Source organism: Podospora pseudocomata, assembly GCF_035222375.1.
Source record: "Podospora pseudocomata strain CBS 415.72m chromosome 1 map unlocalized CBS415.72m_1, whole genome shotgun sequence".
In the NCBI taxonomy this organism is placed as follows: Eukaryota; Fungi; Ascomycota; class Sordariomycetes; order Sordariales; family Podosporaceae; genus Podospora; species Podospora pseudocomata.
Genome location: NW_026946363.1, coordinates 810,910 through 832,370, shown reverse-complemented (window position 1 = coordinate 832,370; position 21,461 = coordinate 810,910). Strand labels below are relative to the sequence as shown.

General features: G+C 52.5%; 7 protein-coding genes across 7 annotated transcripts; 4 read left to right on the top strand and 3 right to left on the bottom strand.

Moving 5' to 3' along the window:
• Positions 1-19: 19 nt before the first annotated feature.
• LAC4 (Beta-galactosidase (Lactase)) lies at positions 20-3,928 on the bottom strand (the record flags this gene model as incomplete). Its single annotated transcript, XM_062884906.1, has 4 exons — positions 2,870-3,928; positions 2,737-2,794; positions 1,316-2,668; positions 20-1,253 (listed from the first exon to the last, which is right to left on the bottom strand). Exons 1-4 carry the CDS (start codon positions 3,501-3,503, stop codon positions 20-22), a joined length of 3,279 nt encoding a protein of 1,092 aa, XP_062747819.1. The 5' UTR covers positions 3,504-3,928.
• A 162-nt stretch (positions 3,929-4,090) lies between these two features.
• QC762_105170 (uncharacterized protein) lies at positions 4,091-6,059 on the top strand (the record flags this gene model as incomplete). Its single annotated transcript, XM_062884905.1, has 3 exons — positions 4,091-4,253; positions 4,363-4,635; positions 4,700-6,059. Exons 1-3 carry the CDS (start codon positions 4,249-4,251, stop codon positions 6,057-6,059), a joined length of 1,638 nt encoding a protein of 545 aa, XP_062747818.1. The 5' UTR covers positions 4,091-4,248.
• A 435-nt stretch (positions 6,060-6,494) lies between these two features.
• On the top strand, positions 6,495-8,894 carry QC762_105160 (uncharacterized protein; the record flags this gene model as incomplete). The annotated part of the gene is made up of 8 exons (XM_062884904.1): positions 6,495-6,554; positions 6,608-6,636; positions 6,705-6,779; positions 6,843-6,918; positions 6,979-7,685; positions 7,744-8,376; positions 8,427-8,624; positions 8,672-8,894. 8 exons carry the CDS (start codon positions 6,495-6,497, stop codon positions 8,892-8,894), a joined length of 2,001 nt encoding a protein of 666 aa, XP_062747817.1.
• Positions 8,895-9,242: 348 nt separating this feature from the next.
• QC762_105130 (uncharacterized protein) lies at positions 9,243-14,313 on the bottom strand. The gene is made up of 7 exons (XM_062884903.1): positions 13,631-14,313; positions 12,951-13,578; positions 12,421-12,892; positions 12,197-12,372; positions 11,793-12,144; positions 10,116-11,732; positions 9,243-10,051 (listed from the first exon to the last, which is right to left on the bottom strand). Exons 2-6 carry the CDS (start codon positions 13,321-13,323, stop codon positions 11,480-11,482), a joined length of 1,626 nt encoding a protein of 541 aa, XP_062747815.1. The 5' UTR covers positions 13,324-13,578; positions 13,631-14,313; the 3' UTR covers positions 9,243-10,051; positions 10,116-11,479.
• On the top strand, positions 9,506-11,382 carry QC762_0002700 (putative secondary metabolism biosynthetic enzyme; the record flags this gene model as incomplete). The annotated part of the gene is made up of 2 exons (XM_062882769.1): positions 9,506-9,959; positions 10,322-11,382. The coding sequence occupies 2 exons, from the start codon at positions 9,506-9,508 to the stop codon at positions 11,068-11,070; spliced, it is 1,203 nt and encodes a 400-aa protein (XP_062747816.1). The 3' UTR covers positions 11,071-11,382.
• A 106-nt stretch (positions 14,314-14,419) lies between the features above and the next one.
• Positions 14,420-17,028, top strand: QC762_105120 (uncharacterized protein). Its single transcript, XM_062884902.1, has 4 exons — positions 14,420-14,521; positions 14,583-15,517; positions 15,574-16,639; positions 16,703-17,028. Exons 2-4 carry the CDS (start codon positions 15,438-15,440, stop codon positions 16,799-16,801), a joined length of 1,245 nt encoding a protein of 414 aa, XP_062747814.1. The 5' UTR covers positions 14,420-14,521; positions 14,583-15,437; the 3' UTR covers positions 16,802-17,028.
• A 235-nt stretch (positions 17,029-17,263) lies between these two features.
• LYS2 (large subunit of alpha-aminoadipate reductase) lies at positions 17,264-21,297 on the bottom strand. The gene is made up of 3 exons (XM_062884901.1): positions 20,845-21,297; positions 19,812-20,764; positions 17,264-19,757 (listed from the first exon to the last, which is right to left on the bottom strand). The coding sequence occupies exons 1-3, from the start codon at positions 21,127-21,129 to the stop codon at positions 17,462-17,464; spliced, it is 3,534 nt and encodes a 1,177-aa protein (XP_062747813.1). The 5' UTR covers positions 21,130-21,297; the 3' UTR covers positions 17,264-17,461.
• Positions 21,298-21,461: the final 164 nt, after the last annotated feature.

The window sequence follows — 21,461 nt, the reverse complement described above, 5'->3', positions numbered from 1 at the left end:
ATCGAAAACTACCCGCTACTCACGCATCCACTTCGCTCCATGGCCCGAGGTTGAACGCAAACTTGACCTCCTTTTCCCTGTCCACCTTGACCAACAAATCTTCCCTCACCCCCGGACCGCAGGCGGCCGTGCCTACCCCGGCGACCTTGTGATCTAGCCTAAGAAGCGTGGCATTCTCCTCCACCAAGTCGCACGGATGCTTTGCGTCCTGGATCGTCTTTGTCGAGTACCGCGACACAGCAAAATTACATGGCACGTCCAGACCACTCTCTCTGTTGCCGTGTCCATATATACCGGGCTCCGCAAACAGCCCCGATCCGCCGCTATAAGGGTTCACAATGGTAACCCACCGCGTGCCCATCCTGTTGCCGTTCTCTTGTGGGACGTCATAGGGTGTGTGTAGCTCTGAAACAGACTCTGCCGTCCAGATTCCCACCCGCTGGGCCGATCTTTTGTCGGGATATGACTCGCCCGGCCCGAGGCCGTGCCATTTGACCTTGTCCAGTTGCCTGGGGAGACACAGGTTGAGCCCGATGCGGGGCACGTGCTCAGGAGCGTAACCTGTGGCTTTCAGAGTAACGGCGATGCTGAGATTTCCCGACATTTCTATGGTGTAGGTAATTGTTGCATGGTAGCCCCAGTCGAGAACCGGAGGAGCCAGGAACACTGTAGACGTAACTATAACCTTCCTGAAGATCTTCTTGCCGTTCTCTCCCACGCAGTAATAATCTTCCCCAGCCACACTGACCGACCGGAGCTGACTGGTCATGGTGTCGACACCGAAACGCTTCCAGTATGGCACAGATAAGGCTTGATCATTGTCGGTAGGCGGACGCCAAAACGACGGCATAATGGCCGCGCCAGTTGTTGGGTCAGGCTGCAGAAGCTTCTGACCTGCATGTGTCCAACTTGTAATGTACCCGGAGGTTTTGTCAAACACACAGGTGAAGCCGTGGCCGGTGATAACAGCCTCGGTCCGAGTGGTTTCAAAAGAGAGCCAGCCTCCGTCTTCGGCGTGAGGGCCTATAGAGTGCCCGTTGAAGAGGTGATGCTGAAACCATGCAACCTCGTGGCCGAGGGCTGCCCACGTAGTAGGCATCCTCAAAGCAAACGATATCGTGAGGTATACGTGGGGCTGGTGGCTATCCTTCCTCTTGCGCCAGACATGTACATCCTCAGGGATCGCGACTCGCACCGTTTTACCGGCTGGTATATGCGGGAGGTTCAAAATCCCGGAGGCCACGACACTCTCTCTAGACACCAGTTAGTCAAACTTGGGTAGGTGACAGCTTTGTACGAATGGTGATTATCATACCTGATTTCTAACTTTTCGGCCTTGTAGGTGGCTGACAAATGGTTGAGATCGGAAAAGTCATATAGATTCGAAATGACCAGCTCATCTCCTTCAACAGTAACAGCAACAGGTTGGAACACTTTTTTGAGTTCCACCAGGCCCGGCGTAGGCTGATGAGCGCTGTTGACCAGACCGTCCATCACGAAAGTGCCGTCATTGGGTGTATCTCCAAAGTCACCGCCGTAAGCGTAGTACTGCTTGCCATCGCTCTCCCGCTTGAAAAGCCCGTGATTAGCCCACTCCCAGATAAAACCGCCTTGCAGGCGAGGGTGAGTTCGAAACGCATGCTGATAATCTTCGAGCCCGCCCGGGCCGTTTCCCATTGCGTGGGCATACTCGCACAAAATCACAGGCTTCTGGTAGGTACCGTCCGGTTTGACGCCTCGTGTGTTGGCCAGTTCTATGAGCTTGTCGACAGTTGGGTACATGAACGAGTACATGTCTGCAGACTCAGCCTGGGCATCACCCTCATAGTGCACCAGCCGCCCGGGATCCAGGTGTGTGGCAAGGGTGTACATTGCTTTGTGATTCTGACCATAGAATGCCTCATTTCCAAGTGACCAAATGATGATAGATGGGTGGTTCTTGTCCCGGTGTATCATTTGCTCCATGCGATCCAGGTAGGCGGCCTTCCAATTTGGATTGTTGCTCGTGTATTCGGCGGCCTTTCCAAACGCCAGCTTTTTACGTTCTTCATAGTCCATTTCCTCAGGGATATCCTGTGGGCGAGCGACGGCGTCATAGAATCCATGACATTCGAGATCCGCCTCATCGATCACCCACAAACCAAGCTCATCCGCAATGTCGAACAGTTTTGGGTGGCTGGGGTAATGGCTGCATCGCAAAGCATTGATATTGTGCCTCTTCATGAGAAGCAAATCCTTTCGTATGAAGTCTACCGGAACTGCTCTTCCGAAAACGGGGTGATGGTCGTGTCTATTCACGCCACGAAACTGTATCGGCTGGCCATTAACGGATATCAACCCGTTCTTAAGCTCAACCTTGCGAAATCCAATTTTCTGACGGACCACAGCTGAAAAGGTGATAGGGACACCCCCCAGCCTGTTGAACTGTATCTCGACCAAGTAGAGATTGGGGGTTTCGGCGGTCCACTTCTTCGGATTGGTGATGGGAATGCTTAGCTCGATCGATCCGGTTGATCGAACCTCCTGATGCACTACAGCGATCGTGTCCTCTTCTGGTAGAGTTCTAACAATGACTGCCAAGTCGGCTAGGTCAACTGTCGTAAAAACGTCGATTGTGGCGTGCAGAATAGCGTCCTTGTACTCAGCATCTAGGTCGGTCCGAAGGAACCTGAGGATCAGAACGCAGGGTTTAGCCAATGCGACGTGGACAATATCGAGTGTATCCAATGTACATACCAGTCTCGTATGTGGCCGGCGCGCTCATAGAAGAGAAGATTCACGTCACGGTAGATTCCTAGGACCAAACAAAGTCAGCCACTATTCTTTCGTATCTTCAAATGTCCCCATGGGAGATGGATGCACTGCTTACCAGAGAGCCACCACTGATCCTGATCTTCAATGTATGACCCGTCAGACCACTGGTAAACTTTGACGACCACTTCGTTGGGACCCTTCGTGTCCAGCAGCTTGGTTATATCCCACTCGGCAGGGTTCCGGGACCCTTGCGCATAGCCCACTTCCTTTTTATTCAGCCAGACATGATACGCACTGTCAACGCCATCAAACCTCAGACGCACTTGATAGTCGTGAAAACTTTCCGGAAGAAAGAATGACCTGCTATATGTGCCGGTTGGATTTTCCGAGGGCACCATGGGCGGGCAGACGGGAAACGGGTACTGAACGTTCGTGTAATGAGGCCGGCCATGGCCCTGAAGCTGCCAGTGACCAGGAACCTGAATGGTAGTCCAGCCCTCGGACGCAGCATGCGAGGTATTGGCGGTCGGATCGGGACTTTTCGAAGGATTCGAAGCGTAATGGAAGTTCCACTGGCCGTTGAGTGAGAGTCTTGCCGTGTCAAGGTTATAAGACCGTGGAGGAAGCGTGTTGCGGCGGAAGACTTTCTCATTGCAATAGTCGGGCAGGTCTTTCGCTGCCATGTCTGCTGCTTGGGGGCCCGTGTTTCCAAGCTGGAAAGGAGCCGCCCTTGTTGGAAGCTGGGACATTTTTCTAGACCCCCTCCAGCTAGGTCCTCAAAGTGTTTGGGAAGACGGGTTGCAATGGTGGTGGTGAGGGGTCTATTGGGGTTGAAATCGTGCCACGCGACGAACATATGCGGGGGATCTTCAGTGTCCCATTATTGTTGTCCACAGATATCCCTCCAATCAGCTTCAACATGCAGCTGCCCCGTAAAACATCATTTTGACCAAGCATTGAAGAGGTCTGGTAGATTTAGGAAAGCGGTTGCTTGATCCCCGCCAATACCAAGACACGAAGGGCCTTATTTTGATCAAGCAACCTTTGATGATCTTTCTTGCCTTAGACAGGGACATAGAACAAACGTTTTGTTTGGAGATTTTGGTTAGCAAGAATGTATACAAGGAAACAAAACAGCCCCTCTAAAGATCAGGACAGGTATGGTGGTGGTGAGAGCTCAATGTTGGAGATGGCGGGGTTGATCTCAACAACGAATTCACCCATCCAATTACATCGAGCGGGGATATCGGAGCCGAACGGCAATGCACCTGCTCAGTGGGGGTGGGATAGGCGGGGGATAGGTGGACCAAATTTTAAGTTACACTGATACATCAAGCGCCGGCATTCAACGAACAATGCCACCATGAAATCATGCAAGGCAATATCCGGCCCATTAAAGCTTCAGATCTTCCGGCATCAAGACCATAATGAGATGTCCTGTGCGGGGAAGCTACCTAGGTAGCAGTGGTTTGATACCACATCAATGATACCACAATGAAGTAAACGCTTCACAAAAGCACTGCACATCCCGAAGAGTGGAAGTTCTTCTTTCACTGACCACCGTCGTTCTCCTAGAAGATTTGGCCTTTCCCATTGCTAACCTTGAAGAAATCCATTAGAGTTTGCCGACAACATGGCGGCGAGCACAGAGAAGGCGGCGTCTTTCGCCGACCATCACGATGACAAGTTCCGCGACACCGACGTTGCCGTGCGGCTCGCCCACGATGTCGACGACACCAAATACTCCCCTTGGTCGGCAAAGATGGCACGTCTGTACCTTGTACTTGCAATAGCCTACCTCTGTGGATGTCTCAATGGCTACGATGGGAGCCTGATGGGCGGGCTGAACGGGATGAAGTCGTATCAACAGTACTTCAACATGTAAGATACATTCAGTTGGACTGTATATGATACTCGCACCACCGTACTGACTTTGAATCACCAGGAAAACAGCAGGATCAAGTACCGGCCTGGTCTTCGCCATGTACAACATCGGCTCCGTCGCAGCAGTCTTCTTCACTGGTCCCGTCAACGATTGGTTTGGGCGCCGCTGGGGCATGTTCACAGGGGCTATAATCATCATCATTGGTACTTGTGTCCAAGCACCGAGTACAACTCCCGGCCAATTCCTCGCTGGACGCTTCGTTCTCGGATTCGGGGTGAGCTTTTGCTGTGTTTCAGCACCGTGCTACGTGTCTGAAATGGCTCATCCGAAGTGGAGAGGTACTCTCACAGGTCTCTACAACTGCACGTGGTACATTGGGAGTATCATCGCCTCATGGACAGTCTACGGTTGCTCCTACATTGGCACGCTCGATGCTTGGCGCATTCCGATTTGGTGCCAGATGGTGACTTCTGGGTTAGTCTGTTTGGGTGTATTCTGGTTGCCAGAAAGTCCAAGATGGCTGGTGGCCCAAGACAGACACGAGGATGCACTCCACGTCTTGGCCGTTTATCATGGAGAAGGGCGGACCGATCACCCCATTGTCCAGTTACAAATCAAGGAGATGATGAACCAAATTTCCTTCGAGGCGTCCGATAAGAAGTGGTACGATTATCATGAATTGTGGAACACTCATTCCGCACGACGGCGTCTGATTTGCGTTCTCGGGATGGGCATCTTTGGCCAGATCAGCGGCAATTCGTTGTCGTCTTATTACATGGTCACAATGCTGGAGTCCGCAGGTATTGTGCAAGAGCAGCGAGTGCTGGCACTCAACGGTATCAACCCCGTGCTGTCTCTCTTCGGAGCTGTTCTTGGCGCTCGCATGTCAGACGTCATTGGCCGGCGAGCGCTGCTGCTCTACACGATTGTGTTTGCTTCTGTTTGCTTTGCCATCATCACAGGCACCAGCAAAATGGCTACTGATGATCCGACCCAAGTAGCAGCTGCCAACACCACCATCGCCTTCATCTTCATATTCGGAATTGTCTTCTCATTTGGTTGGACACCCCTTCAAAGCATGTACATTTCAGAGTGCCTTCCTACATCGACACGAGCCAAAGGAACCGCCGTTGGGAATTTCTCCTCGGCTGCTGCATCAACGATTTTGCAGTACGCTTCTGGCCCTGCCTTTGAGAAGATTGGTTATTACTTCTACTTGGTTTTTGTGTTCTGGGATCTTTTTGAGGCAGCATTCATCTACTTCCTGTTTCCAGAGACCAAAGACAGAACATTGGAGGAATTGGAAGAGGTGTTTTCTGCCCCTAACCCGGTCAAGAAGAGTTTGGAGAAGAGAAGTGCCCAAACTGTTCTCAACACAGTCGGCGCAAACCCAGCATCGGAACTTGATCATGACCCTTAGGATTGTGAAACATGTAGGAGCCGAGCTGCTGGTATTGAATGAGTATGTACCTAGGTACCTAGTCCTTGGACCATACTCTGACAGAGGAGTTGCACAAAAAAGCCTATAGGAGAGGTTTTGGTACTAACATAATGTATACCTGTAGGGGAGGGAATGTGATTGTGCCGACTGGTTGTCAACTCTGGAACGGACCAAAATCCCCCGAGGCGATCAGGGTGCGCTTAAGGTTTTCGGAATATTTCTTCAATACCACCCAGGATAACAAGCGATTCTCGATTTACCCTTGCTATCCCCGCTTTCTCCGCAGCACATGCAAAATAAGCTTAAGGGCCCATGTCTCCCCCAGTTTCCAGTCCAAGACCCAGTTTTCTCCAACGTTACTAAGTGCTGGGATACCTCTTGGTCCGCTTCGGGGTGCATGAGTCCTCTGCAATCATGATCGACTACGTGCACGCAGGGGAACCTGCGAGGAAGAGGCTTCGTACATCCCATGCGGTGAGTGTTAACTGTCTTGCTTACTCCGCCAGCCTGGGCTGATGAAGTGGAAGTGTGACCTGTGCCGAGCACGAAAAATCAGGTGAGATCCCCGGTGTGTGGGTTCCAAACCCAGAGTAGAGACAGTTGCTCACAGGTTACGAAATTCAGATGTGATGGGAAAGATCCTTGCGTGGCATGTGCTTCGACCGAAAATGACTGCACATATGGCTCCGAGGCCAATTCGTCAGTAGCACTTCTTGCACAGCAGAACACTAGATGTTGGAAAAGCTGACAGTGTGAATCAAGGAGAGGGAAGAGCGACTTGATATTGGATGGAGTGTTACGTTTGGAAACCTTCCTGCATAAAATGAACGCCAATCTCGTAGGTCTACTCGAGTCTCGGATGGGCAGACTTCGAGTCCATTTGTCTGACATGTTCCAGATGTCGCTGCAGTCAATGACAACCTCAACCCAAACGGCGTCAACACGAACCACAAGCTTCTCCAGCAGTCCTCTGAGTGACCTGCATACGCATCACCAAACACTCAGTCGTCAACGTACTAGAAGTATTGGCCAGTATGGGATGAGTCCGACAACTCCTACCCCCAACGAGCTCGAAAATGCAGTGCTCGAATCTTGGCACACCTCGACGACTGAGTCCGTGTTGCACTGGCCACACTTTGATGCGTTTCCCAGTCTTCGACAGCATTACATACCAATCTTCGAGCTGGAAAGGTCGCGCCACCCGCTGAAAGTCAAAAGCCAGTGGTCTGACGATGCATCGTGCAATCTCCCAGAAGAGGAAATAGATGCAACCCTGGATGCCTTTTCCCAAAACTTCAACTTTTGGTACCCAACAATGTCACTGCATCAACTGGAAAAAACGAAGCAGACAATGTTGGGTGGTTGCCATGAAGAGGAGGACACGCCAGAGACTTGCCTAGCATTGTTGACGTTAGCATTGGGCTATGCGAGCAAGGTCACCTCGAGACTGGTGAACAGTCCACGGTCACCGGATTCGAGAGAAAAAGAAGAAAAGGCTTCTGCTCGCTCTAGGGGCGACCTCTTCTTTGAAAAAGCACTGAAAATGCTTTATGTGGCTCAAACTGATGTAAGCTCAACATCAGCTCAGTGTTTGTTCTTCACTGCGTAAGTGTGTCCTCCACTCATTTCAATCTCGCGCTGACTAAAGACCTGGGTTTGGCAGCATCTACTTTGCTTTCCTCCGGCGTCCTCTCCAAGCATGGCAGTGCATCTCGTCAGCATCGTCAAAATGCATGTTGCTGTTGTCTTACGCAGATTCAGTCCCCTCCACCTCGTCGCCTTACATACAGTCATCGAACACACACCTGCCAAGTCCAAGGAACGTCGGTGCTGAAGACGAAGAAAGAACAAAAAGAATCTTTTGGGCTTGCTACATTCTCGAATCGGATTATCTAGCTGAGCTGTCCCACGTACCATTATCGGGCATTGCCAGAATTGAGTCTTCAGTCTCACTGCCGGTGGGCACGTATCACACCCATGAGTCACCCAAGGACGAGGAGCTGTCGTCGTTGTACTTCCTGGCATGCATTTCAATGAGACGGCTGCTGAATCGAGTACATCAGCTTTTATACGCAAAGGATACTGGTGCGGGGATGGACATCAATCGATTTCCCAGCGTGGTTGCGGAACTGGACCACCAGTTGGAGGAGTGGAGAGACGTTCTTCCTAGCGCTTTTACGTTTGAGGTGCCGGAAATCGACTCTATGCGACAGCGGAAGCCGTCTGGCGAAATGACTGAACATGGGAGGTTTCTGAGGCAGAGATACCTGACTTGCCGAAGTGTGATATATCGACCGTAAGTTACGCCGCTTTTGTCTCGTCTGGACGTCTCTCACTTTGTGATAGGTACCTGATGGGGATGCTCAGTGGGCAGTCCCTCCCTAATATCAATGACGGAATCGGGAACACCAGTCCTTCTGTATCACCGAACCAGGGCATCCTCGGCAATTGCAAGTCCTGTCTCGACGCCTGCCTCCTTCACATCCTCAATCTGCGAGGTTTTTCCCAAACAATCCTCGTAGACACCTGGATTTGTTCTCTGTCGTAAGTCACAACCGCTAGTCAGTATGCTCCAGCTAATACATCACTAGAATGGCCGGGGCAATGCTTGTCCTTCTTGCCGCATGTCAAGTGCCATCGTTACGCAACCTCATCGGACCAGAAGTCTTGGCTGCAGGACATCACCTCACCCAGTTGTTGGAGGGCTGGCAGGAAGTTGCTGGGGGACCAAGTTCACCCAGCGTGGATCAAAGCGTCCATATTATTAAGGAGGCGGATGGGTTCATTCGGAATGTGTATGATCAAGATGGGTAAACCTTTGTCCTCGCTAAGAGGTGGATCCACCTGGTGTAACTCCTGAATTACCCCTGAGTGGCTTGGACGCAAAAGGACCAGGGTTAGGGTTCCTCCGGCGGCACGATCACTAAACATGGTTTTTCTCCGTAGATTACAGTCAGCACCTGCAGCAATGACTACCTATCTACCCCTGGCATCTTCAGTGTTCCAAGAGCTCTTTCTAACAGCACGAGAGCTTGTCATTGTTCCTCCCACTCGGGCTATTAGCTTTCCCCATGACGATCCGATTGTCCGCCATCTCAGCCTACTATACTCTCCTCACCGTACTACTAGGGAACAACAGACATCAAATATCTTGCTAAGATATGGAGATTAGTAGGTTGTAATGAAATAAAAAAGGTGTACCGAAAACTGCGGTTTAGGAAATACTAGGAAGATGTTTACTGAACACCCAACGCCATGACATCAGCTTGACGATTACCAGCCCGCACGTCCAATATGTCCCTCCAACTCTTCGCCTCCATCCAGTAACCAAGCCGAAGTCCGCGGTTCGAATGCGACAAACTGAGTAAGCACCTAATCTACAAGATAGACCCTATCCGACGACAAACACCAGAAACCCGCTCGCAATGGCCACCCTTTACAAAAGCCCCCATGCCCGCACCTTCATCTCCTCCTGTCTCCGCCTCCATCCGGTGCACCTCCGCAAACCTCTCAATTGCATCTCGGACTTCCAAGCATCGTTTCCATATCACTCGCCAACCCGACGGGATATATCAACACTATCCACCATGTCCGCAATCAGTAACCTCCCTAAAACATTCCGGGCAGCTGTGCTCACGGGACTGAACCAGCCTCTGGAGCTGCAGTCCTTGCCCCTAATCCCCCCTGGTCCAGGCCAGATTCTAGTAAAGGTGCTGGCGTGTGGGATCTGCCACACTGATGCCTTCGTCGCGGCGGGGATAATCCCGACGTCGTTTCCAAGGATTTTGGGACACGAGATCATCGGGGAGGTTGCTGCGCTGGGGGAGGGGGTGAAGGGGTTTAGTCTTGGGGAGAGGGTCGGGGGCGGATGGCATGGCGGTAAGCATTTTTCTGCTGTGGTATTTTGTTGCGTCGTTCTTTCCACTCGTTGATTGCTCTTTCCCTTACGGTCTTTGGTTGACGCTCCTTCCCTTTGGTGTCTTTCTTCTTCACGCTCCTTTCCTTTTGTGGCCCCTTTCTCTCGCCGCTCCTTCCCTTCCTTTGTTCCTGCCAAATTTACTTTTCCCATTGTGGAGCTTCTTATCCTGCCCTTTTGCACATTTGTCACATTCCCACCTTAGCACATTACCCCATTTCTCCCTTCTTGCCCCTCTCTCCATCACCCCCTTTTCCCTTCTCCATCACCCCCTTTTCCTTATCTTGCCTCCTTCATTGACACCCCACCCCACCCCCGCCCCCAGGCCACGACGGCACCTGCCCCTCCTGCGTCAAAGGCGCCCACCAGTACTGCGCCAACGAAGCCATCAACGGCGTCTCCATGAACGGCGGTTACGCGGAATACTGCCTCCTCCGCCACGAAGCCGTCTCGCGCATCCCCCTCGACGCCGACCCCGCCTCCACGGCTCCCTTCCTCTGCGCCGGCACGACCGTCTTCAACGCCCTCCGCCACAGCGGGATCATCCCCGGGGAGGAGGCCGTCGTTGCCGTCCAGGGCGTCGGAGGGTTGGGCCATCTGGCGGTGCAGTACTCCAAGGCTATGGGGTACAAGACTATCGGAGTCTCGACGGGGAGTGACAAGAAGGAGTTGGTGATGGGGGAGTTGGGGGCGGATGGGTATATCGATTCGCTGGTTGAGGATCCGGTGGAGAGGTTGCAGGAGATGGGAGGGGCGAAGGTGATTGTTAGTACGGCGCCTAGTGCGAAGGCTATTGGGGGGTTGCTGGGGGGGTTGGCGAATTTTGGGAGGATGGTGGTTTTGGCGCCGGTTGGGGGGGTGGAGTTTGATACTTTTTTGATGGTGACGAAGGCGGTCTCGGTTAGTGGGTGGTCAACGGGGACGGCGGTGGATGGGGAGGAGGCGGTGGCGTTTGCGAAGAGGAATGGGGTGAGGTGTTTTGTCGAGAGGTTTGGGTTGGATAGGGTGAATGAGGCGTTTGAGGGGATGAAGGGGGGGAAGCCGAGGTTTAGGAATGTGTTGGTGATGGAATGAAGACGGGGTGGTCTCTTTGCCGCCGTAGGGTAATAGACACTGTTCAGTGCTGGCAATCTCATCCCAATAAGTCACTGTCGTTGGTGAGATGTCTTCTCAGCACTGTGGAAGGCGCTCCATATAGGCCCCTACTGCCGTTGTGGACCCAAACTGCCTGAAAGAAACCCAAGGGTGAATAGTCGTGGAGCCAGTGACAACTCCCAGTGCCAGTTCTCATCCCATTCAGTGAGGTTTGGATCTCTGGTAAACACAGCTTGAAGTTGTGAATCTTGCAAAGGGGAGGCAAAGCAGTTGTGGAGATCTTCATGCCCAAGCCCTTTATCGATATGGTACTTTTAGATAAACGGGACACTGATTCACAATTCAACAACTACTTGCTGCTCGACTCAAAAACAGAGACCGCTACCCCCTATTTCTGGCTGCTCTGCTTCGCATAATACTCAGCCACCCACTTCTTCACAATCAAAACAGACTGCTCCTGCACCTTGACAACCTCTGGGTTAGGCTTAATGTTGAGGTTCCCAAGCGCACGAGTGGTGAATGCGTCATCGCCGTGCACAGCGTTCTTGATGAGGAAGACCGAAACGCTGTCGGTGGACTGCAGCACACCGCCTGTTCTAATTTCGCTGGACATGCTTGTTCCTCTCCAGGGGTCAAATTCACTAGATTTGGTGTCAGTATTCAGTACCGTTAAGCTACAAAGAAGAAGGACAATCACGCACCCGCTCGTCCAGATCACACGCGTCGAGTTCCGCAGCCAGCCACCAGTCTCTTCGTTCAGAGTGGTAGGTGTCTTGCCCTTGGCGCTGCCGTACTTCTCGCCATGTGTAGCCGGGAAGTGAAGCTCGCACTGTCTTTGCCAGTACTGAGCATCAATTTTTCGTGACACCATCGAGAGCGACTCCTTTGGTGCACCTGTGGCCCAGGATGCAATCGGCTCATTGCACAAGAACCAGTACCAGGTGCGCCAAGGGTTCCCGAGGGTTCTCGCAATGAAATAGGGATTCCACTCGTAATGTGTGTTGAGGCACCAGAGGGGATCCTCCTGTCCCCAGGTGTTGAGATACTCGCAAGCTGCGGCAGTGTTAGCAGTCCTCCCTTCAAGGGGGATGTGCGGGTTCGTTACTTGACTGTCTGAAATTCATCCTAAAGTATGCAGCGTAGTTCCCGACAGAGCCAGGAACAGTTCCCAGAACGTCGTTTTCTTCCGACTCATTTGAGCCGACGATAGCATCGCACATCTCCAAGATATCGTGGTAACCGTTGGTTTCTTGCCAGTAGCGGAACGGCGTCGCAATAGCACTGCAAATGGTCAGCAAGGACACCCAAGAAGGAAGAGATGTGGCATACTAGGCAAAGTCGTCATCCTCAATCGGGAATGACGCGCCGAACAATAGCTTGAGCGCCTGCACTTCCGTCTCGTTCCGGTTCGAAGCCAGCAAGTACTTGTCGACATATTCTGAAACCTCATTCAACGCAACAGTGCAGCGTGTGTCTCCCCTGTAAGAATCGATTCCTTTTCGGATAGTGTCGTAGTAGTACCAGTTCTCGGTGTTTGCTTGCACGATAGCACTGCTAAGATGGAACGCGTAAAATACGCCAGGATAGGTGTGTTCAATCCAGCTGCCCAGCGTTGCCGCGTAGGATGTCCCAAACCAAACCCACGGCACCTTAGTAGCCACACTTGTTTTGCCGTCTTCGAAAGGGAAGACAACATTCTGGGCAAAGTTGACCATGTCCATGGCTGCTTGGTCCATTGTGAGATACTGTAGAGTCTCGGCATCGAAGCCATCGTACGGCGAAGATCCGCCAAAGTATCGGTCTGGGGGACATAGTACGTTAGCGAAAGGCGAAGAGACATTGTCAAATCAGAAGCTTACGCTCGATCACAACGGTTGCCGCCCCAATGGCCTGTGCGTATAATCCGGTCATGGTTGTGTTATCCAGAAAGCTGTAACCTCGGCTGGGCGTGATGGACCCCCAGATTGGGGTCTCGCCAGGAGTCATGAGAACCACGGGCGACCCGGGGCCTCCCCATTTGGCAGGGTTTACGCAATATAATTGCTGCCATGTTCCAAGCTCAGGGTTGCTGTGATCTATCGGTTGGGTGAACCACTCGCAAGATGCGCTGGCGCCAGCGGCCTGGATGACGTCTTGGGCAGACTTGGTCAGAACGTCCGGCACACCCTTGATTGATGCTCTCGGTGCAGCCCATGCTGCAAATAGGAGCACTGTATTCGTGGGTATCTTCATAGTGAATGCTGACGTGGTTGGAGGCCAAATCAACACCAGAAAGCTCTCTGTGACATGACAGGTGCTGTGGGCTTTATCACCCTGTCAAAGGCCTTTGACGGAGAATATTCAAGTACCGAATGAAAGGGATCATTGTGGGGAGCAGTGCAACGCTATGGATGAAGATGATGGATAAGTTAGAAATGCATATGAAAAGTGCCTCTGATACGGTCTTTGTCGATAGTATGAGGCTAAATGCCAGGACCCTTGAGCTGTCTAGCCCACCTGTCAGTCAGGCCACAATAAGCAAACCAATCAATTTACATACCATCCACAGTTCTCTACCTCATTTATCTGCACGGTATTTGCCTTCCAGCCCGCTCATACTTACGCCTCGCAGATGCGGAGAGCACCACATGGTTCCCACATGTCGCCGATCCGGGATTTGGTCGGGGTCAAATGAAGCAGACGGCAATCTTGGTTGGCCCGGCTAAAGCTGTCATTTGTGAGCAGCTAAGAGCTTGCTGCAGTCTTATTGAAGCAATCTGATTACCCTTATATCTCTGTTCCAATACGCCCATCTTGGCGCTTGGTCCTCTAGAGACAATCTACAAAGGAGGAGCTCGACCTGTTTGATATTCTCGTGCCGCGGCAGTTGCATTCTTCCTTGACTCGGAACTCTATCCATGGTACAGGTACCAGGAGACCAAGGTAAGTTGACTGATTGTCCCGTGTGGCTCTTGGTTGGCGAGTCTGGGTCGGACGGTACTGGAACGGGGAAGAAGGTGACAGCCCAGTTGAAGGCAACTACCGGGATCCAGAAATAAGGTGGTCAAATTGTATCGTAAGCTCATGGAAGCGCCATGTCAGGGAATAGCACCTGGAATATATACACAAAGCATGAAAAAAAAGATCATCACTTGAAACCATCAAGACGAAAGATACGGGACTGGTCTCAGGTCGCTGGTAGGTATAAAAGGCAGATAGTATAAAAGGCATGGCCTGACCTCCTCATTCACGTGGAGGTTTGTGAATCACCAAAAGTGAAATTCAATATTCTTACAATCATGACAGCGTAAGCGCTCTGAGACGAGTCCATAAATTGTTGGGAGAGGCGTTCCTGCTACGATGCAGACACAGGAAAAGGTAGCTTATTCCACGGCACCGTGGAATCAAGCACCTGCTTTGCATGAAATATGGGGTAGACATCAATACTCACGTAAGAACCCAACAGGCACCTTCAACCTCAAGTGTTGATACAAACATTGATGCCTTCGTAGTATTTGAAACAAGGTCCACGATACTGAGTGGATGACGGAATCAGCAACCAATCAGCAAGGACCCCAGATCTCATTTGATCGATCAACAGCACCCCCCCACGATCTAGACCGAGCCATGGCGACATGGTGAATAATCACACCGAGTTGCATCCTCGTTCATTTTTCAAAAGCAAAGCGTACTTGCGCACGCGATGCCAACCCTCAGAAGCGTTCTCTGAGATCAACATAACGTGGGGGTCTCCCATCAACAATATGTCTGGGCGGATGGCGACAGACCAGCATGATTGTTGAGATTCACGATGATATCCCCTGCGCGGTGTTGTTGTATTATGATCTACCTTATAAATCAGCACAAATAAACGCCGCAGATGTCGCCATACCGCGGGGTGCACTCCGGCTTGCCGACCGCAACGGCAAACAGCCTGTATGAATGGACAACCACCAAACACGATGCAGGCGCAGGCACAGTTGCACTGCCAAGGACGCCCAATATGGCAGGAAATAAGACAAATAGCGACCACCCAGCAAGCACGTTCGTCCTCGATCCCGAAAGTATTGATTTTCGAGTAATCAGAGTTGCAGCTGACGCCATTCGTCACTCCGCAGCAACACCCAACCATGCCACGGCCACGATGGTGACTTAGATGTCAACAATAACACGATGATTCCGGGATGCAGACGGCCTGTATAAATGCAGGTTATCATCCGGGTCCATAAGCATCCCTCATCTGGATCAACAGTCGAGTTCTAGGTCAGGCAGTGCTTCGCGGGTTCCTGCATTCTGGCCACCATCCTTCATCTGTGTTCATCAATCCACCAGTATCTTGTAGCTGTCAGTTGACGCCTTGATACAACATGAAGCTCTCCCTCGGGACCGTTGCCGCGGTCGTGGGTGTAGTCAATGCGGCTTTTCCGACGGATATTGTCTACTACTGGTACGATATCTCACCCTCTGGGATGGTAGTTGATTACAGTCTGACATCTCTTCTAGGGTTGACCAGTCCGCCGTGGTAGTTAATGCCACCGGTGGTCTTTCTTCCCCTCCCTCCGGTTGGTACACAGCCGTCGTCCAGGGTGCCGTCTACGAAGCAGCCGTGAACTCCAAGCGTGAGAGTCTCGAGTTCCAACAGCTCGCCATCTCTCACGCCGCTCACGACGCCATCCTCTGGGTCTACCATGGCTCCCGCCAGTACGCCCCCGTTGACGCCGCTCTCCGCGCCGTCATCCCCATCATCGGTCTCGACCCCAACTCCAGCAAGGGCAAGCAAGCCGCCAAGATCGGCCAAGCTGCCGCCGCCAAGGTAGCAAAGGCTCGCGCCGACGACAATCTCGTCAACTTTGTCGACTTCACCTTCGGCCCGAAGCAGCCCGGAGTCTACCAGCCCACCCCCGGCGGCGCTCCCCTCCCAGACACCCCCCAAGCCCGCTTCACCCGCCCATTTGCCGCCCTGGGCGACATCACCCGCTTCCGCTCCCCTCCCCCTCCCAAGACCGACTCGGCCGAGTACGAAGCCGACTTTTTGTTCGTCAAGTCCGTCGGCGCTGTCAATTCCGCCAACCGCTCCGCCTACGATACCGACACGGCCTACTTCTGGCGCGAGTCCTCCGTCACGGGCTGGAACCGCTTCGCCGGCGCCATCGTCGGCTCCAAGCTCGACAAGAAACCCCTCGAGTCGGCCAAGTTCTACGCCCAGCTCAACTACGCCATCGCCAACGCCGGCTTCGCCTCCTGGGACGTCAAGTACGCCTACCAAGGCTGGCGTCCGGTCACGGCCGTTCACTACCCTGATGTTTGGCTCAAGTCGGGGAGGAACGAGACTGATACCAACTGGGTTCCCCTCTTGAGACCTACTCCTTCCCACCCGGACTATGTATCTACCCACTCTACTTTTGGGAGCGCCGCGGCGCATGTGATCAAGGCGTGGAATAAGGGGGACAGGATCGATGCCACGTGGAGTAGCAATGTTACTCTGGATAATAGGGGTGTGATTACAAGGCGGTACACGAGTGTGCAGTTTGCGAATGAGGAGAACAGTATCAGCAGGCAGTTTGGTGGTGTAAGTTTCCCGGAACCAGGATTGTTTTTTGATGGATGTGGCTGACTGACCTTTTGGTGATAGATTCACTTCAAGTTTGCAGGCACGGAGGGTTTGAAGCTCGGTGACAAGGTTGCTGAGGCTACGCTGAAGGTGTTTGACAAGAACTGGGACAAGTTCTAATCGTCATGTGTGAGCATCCGACTGGATCAAGTGGTGTATGGGTGAGGTATCTCAATTGGGATATCGAGGAATGAGGTTTGTACAAACGGGTTTTCGAAGAAAAAATTCAGAACGAACTCTGTTCCACGAATGTCAAGATATTGGGTTGGTAATAGTTAATGCAAGACGTTTCAGCCCGTACACGTGGTTGCAGTCTGAGATCAATGGTATCAAAAGTAACAACCCGAGCGATGAGATATAGCTGTGACATGAAAGTCATGAGATATTGACAATGAGTCAAGGGTAATGGGATCAGAAACGCGCCTAAGATGAGCGCTAGGTTCAGGGATGACCTGAGCAACACGAAGCTAAGTGTTCAGACGTGAGCGATGTGATAAGTAAATGGATGAGAGTTATGGGATGAGAGTGATGGGATGCGAGTGATGGGATGAGAGTGATGGGATGAGAGTGATGGGGTGATGCCAAAGCATATGAAGTCCGTCAAACAGCACAAAGTGAGCTGAATTCCATGAAGAAAACAGCGCTTGTATCATTCCTCATCTCTAGATATTTTAATCTTGTCTCATATGTACCCACACCTTTGCCCGATTACATGTAATGGACCTTTTCTCTATGCCCAAAATCGAAATGTGAAACAAAACAGGAATTTGTAGATCATAATTAGTGAGCGGCTCCACGACCACCAGCAGCGCCCACAGCCAAAGACTCCAGAGTCTCCTGCTTGAGCTTGGGCAGTGGCCTACCCCTCTCGGTAGGAAGCCCAATAAACTTGATCGCAGACAAATAGCTGAGGTACTTGCCAACATCATCCCTGTTGACACCATGGCCAGTGCTGTCATCGACATCGGTCCACTTGTCAGCATCAGCCTTGAGAATGGCAACAGCGTTCCTGTCGTCCATTTCGGGGGCACGGGTGTTGGCGGGCAGGTCATTCATGCAGAAATGGAATAGGGGCATCAGAGCATGCTGCTCCGAATCCTTCTCAAGCGAACCAGCGCTGACGAACTGTTCGAGCTTTTGCTTCCAGTCCTCGTAGGTGATTTCTGGCGCATTGTAGCCGTAAAACTCGAGAGAGGCAAGATACTCGTTCATGCGGTAACGGGGATGCGCCGTGACATGGACAACATGGACATTGCCATCCGCGTCACCGGTAAGAGGGTTCAGGGCAGAGGCGACCACCACACGCGCAACGTGGTTGACAGGGACGGCGTTGACGGTGTTGATGATGTGTGGGCGCGACTGCAGCTGGATGCAGCCCTTCAGCATGCGGATCAAGAAATCGTCCACGTTGCAAACACCAGTCTCTGAATCTCCGAGGATGTAGCCGGGACGGACAACCGAACCGACAAGACCGCGTCTGCCTGCTTCACGAACAAGCTGCTCAGACACCCACTTGGATTGACCATAGCCAGTGCCTAGCCCAGTGCTGCTGCCATTCATGTCATCGCTTTCCAAGATGGCACCCTGGCCAGTCCTGGTGGAGTCCTCGGACAGCTTGATGTAGTAGTCTGTGTCAAGCACACTGGTGGAGCTGACAAAAGAGAAGACCTTAGGCTTGCCCTCATTGCAAAGTCTCATGGCATCAATGGTCGACAAAACGTTGGCCGCCATCATGTCTTGGTATCTCTTAACCCAATGGACAGTGGCGCCGTTGTGAATGACGACATCAGCCTCGTCCGCCAGGGTCTTCCAGGTGGCATCGTCAATGCCAAGCTGGGGTTGAGACAGGTCACCCACGACCGCACTCAGCCTCCCGGTCCACTCATCCTTCCACAGTCCATACCCCTGCAGAGACCGCTGAAGTCTGACAAGAGCCGCCGAAGATTCCTTGGCGCCACGAACATGAGCAATGAGCTTGACGGTCTTGACGGTACGGCTAAGGATTTCTTGGACAAGATATGAGCCCAAGAAGCCGGTGGCACCAGTCAGGAAGATCGTCAACTGCTCTGCAGAGTCAAGCGCTGCACGGTCAGCCGACTGGTACTTGGCAGGAAGCTGCTGCAGAAGCTCGTCCAAAGACTTGGAATAAGCGGCCTCTCCAGCTTCAGCTGTTACACTGCCTGCCTCGTTAGAAAGGAGCTTGTCGATCTGAGCACTGAATCCTGCAAGGCTAGGGTGTTCGTAGAGTGTGTTGATCGACACATCGGCGTTGAGACCCTTGCGCACGTTGAGCAGAAACTGCTGAGCCAGCAAACTGTGACCACCGAGGTCGAAGAAACCGTTTTCTCTCTTGATAGCCTTGGGGTTCAAGCCACGGATGAGGTCGGCCCAGAACTGTGCCACAGTCCTTTCGGTCTCAGTGAGCGACTCCCAGTTCTGGAGATCATCCTCAGAAGCGTCCTCAACAAGTTCAGCAATATCGGGGAAAGGAAGGTTGGGCTTGTCAACCTTGCCATTGGGGTTCAGCGGAAGCTTGCTGAGAACAATGTAGATGGTTGGGACAGCGTATGTCGGGAGTCGTGTGGACAAATGGTCGCGAACCTCCGTTTGCATCCGTCTGTACTTCTTCAAGTAGACTGTGACGGGACCCATCTCCACACCCTCATCTTCAACATCAGCCAATCCCCGGTCATGGAGCCAGCGAGCCCACTCCTTGCTCTCAGGAACAATGTAGCTGACAAGCGTGGGCTCTTCGTTACGATCTCTCCGAACGAGAGTTTTGCAGTCGCGGATGAGTGGGTTTTGGCTCAAGTTGCTGTCGATATCGTTCAGTTCGATACGGAAGCCGCGAATCTTGACTTGGTCGTCAGCACGCCCGACGCACTCGACATCGCCAGATTCGAGGTAACGACCCAGATCACCGGTGCGGTACAATCTGTCCCTTGGCCCCTTGTAATACTTTCTCCATGGTTCGTTCTTGCTGGCCTTGGCATCAGCCTCAACCCACTTCTCGTTGTCAACAAACCAGTTCATCAAGAACTTCTGCTCGTTGAGCGCCGGGTCACCGAGGTAGCCCCTGTGCATGAAAGTCAGTAAAGCGACGCAAAACACAACCAACTATGTGACTTACTCGGCAAGGCCCGCCGCACGGACAAAGATCTCACCAACCTCGCCCACCTTGCACTGCTCCGCTCTGTTTTCGCGGTTGACAACTAGCAACTGGACATTTTGCATACCGGTACCAGCCGGAACAGTGTCCTTGAGCTTGTCCAGATAGTCAGGCTCCCTGGCACGGCTGGGAATTTCGTAGTAACTGACAGCTCTTTGCGTCTCAGTTGTGCCGTACATGTTAATGATGTTGGCATTGATGGCCAGTTTTCTGAGGGCGCGGCAGTCCCTAGTGGTGAGAACGTCACCGACAAAGAAGACGTTCTCGAGGCTGGGGAACTCAGCCGATGCTCCACCTACCAGGATCTGACCCATGGCAGGGGTAAGATGGGTGACGGTAGGCTTGTGTTCGCGCATCCATTCGGCCAGCTTCTCGTGCTGGATGTCTTCTCTTGATGGCACCAGGAGCTGTGCGCCGAGGAAAAGGGGAGTGAAGATGTCGCGCTGGACCGGATCGTGAGCAATGCCAGAAAGCAGAGTGTATTTGCTCTCTGAGGAGAGGTTAAACCGCTCGGCCATCCAGCCAAAGTACTTGACCAAGCTGAAATGCCTGCCCAAAACACCCTTGGGTCTACCTTCACTGCCAGAAGTGAAGGAGAGTGTGGGGTTGGAGTCAGGTCCTACCAGGACGTCTGGTGGCGCAGAGACGGATCCTCTGACGCTGGCAAAGATGTCCTTGCCGTCCACTTCACCGCCGTATAAGAAGCCGTCATCACGGAGTCTGAGGTCGGGGACCTCGGCCTTGAGCTGGAGCTCATCATCAATGTACTGTTGTACCAATGGGGCCAAGGGGCCGTTCTCATCTGTGGCACGCCCAATTCTCAGTAGGGCGCGGGGCTGAGAAACCTCGAGGTAGATCTTCTGTCTCGCTGGAGGGTAGGCAGGATCAAGGACAGTCATTGTCGCGCCGGAAGCCTGAACGGAGAGCAACAGTTAGGAAGCCATACAACACAGTAGTCGAAACGAAGGCAAGGATCACAAAGACAGGCACCCACCAAAATACCCATCAGGGCCACGACCAAGTCTACTGATCGATGGGCCCAAATCATGACAACGTCCCCATTGGTAACGCCGGCATTGTGGAGGTGCCATGCTAGAGTGTTTGAGGCCTCATAAATCTGGCGATAGGTGAATCGTCTCTCGGGGGTGGTGGACGACTTGGTCTCGACAACGCAAGTGCGGTCGGGGTGAGCTTCGGCTTGCGCGCGGAAGTGCTCCTGGATCGAACCAACGTACCCTGACCAGTCAAGGTCGATGGTGGGGTCTGGTAATGGGCTCATTGTCGAAGCTAGGGATTTGGATTTGCGGTTTTATCTAATTTCCAAAGTCAAAGCTGTTTTAAAACGGAATGAAGAAGGTATGCTGGTAGATATAGCAACAATTCGAGCTCACGTATGACGAAGTTTTTTTTCTGCAGTCAAGACAAGTGACTCAATTGGAGGTGCGGGACATCAACGGCAGCTCCGACAACGGATCCAGTCAATTGACACACAAAATAAAGTGGAGCCAATTCAACCCCACTGCCCCTCCCCCACAGATCCAACTTAACCCCACATCGCGCATTCAAGGTCGCGTTGTCTGGGGCTTGAACGCTCAATGCTGTGGCGGCGGT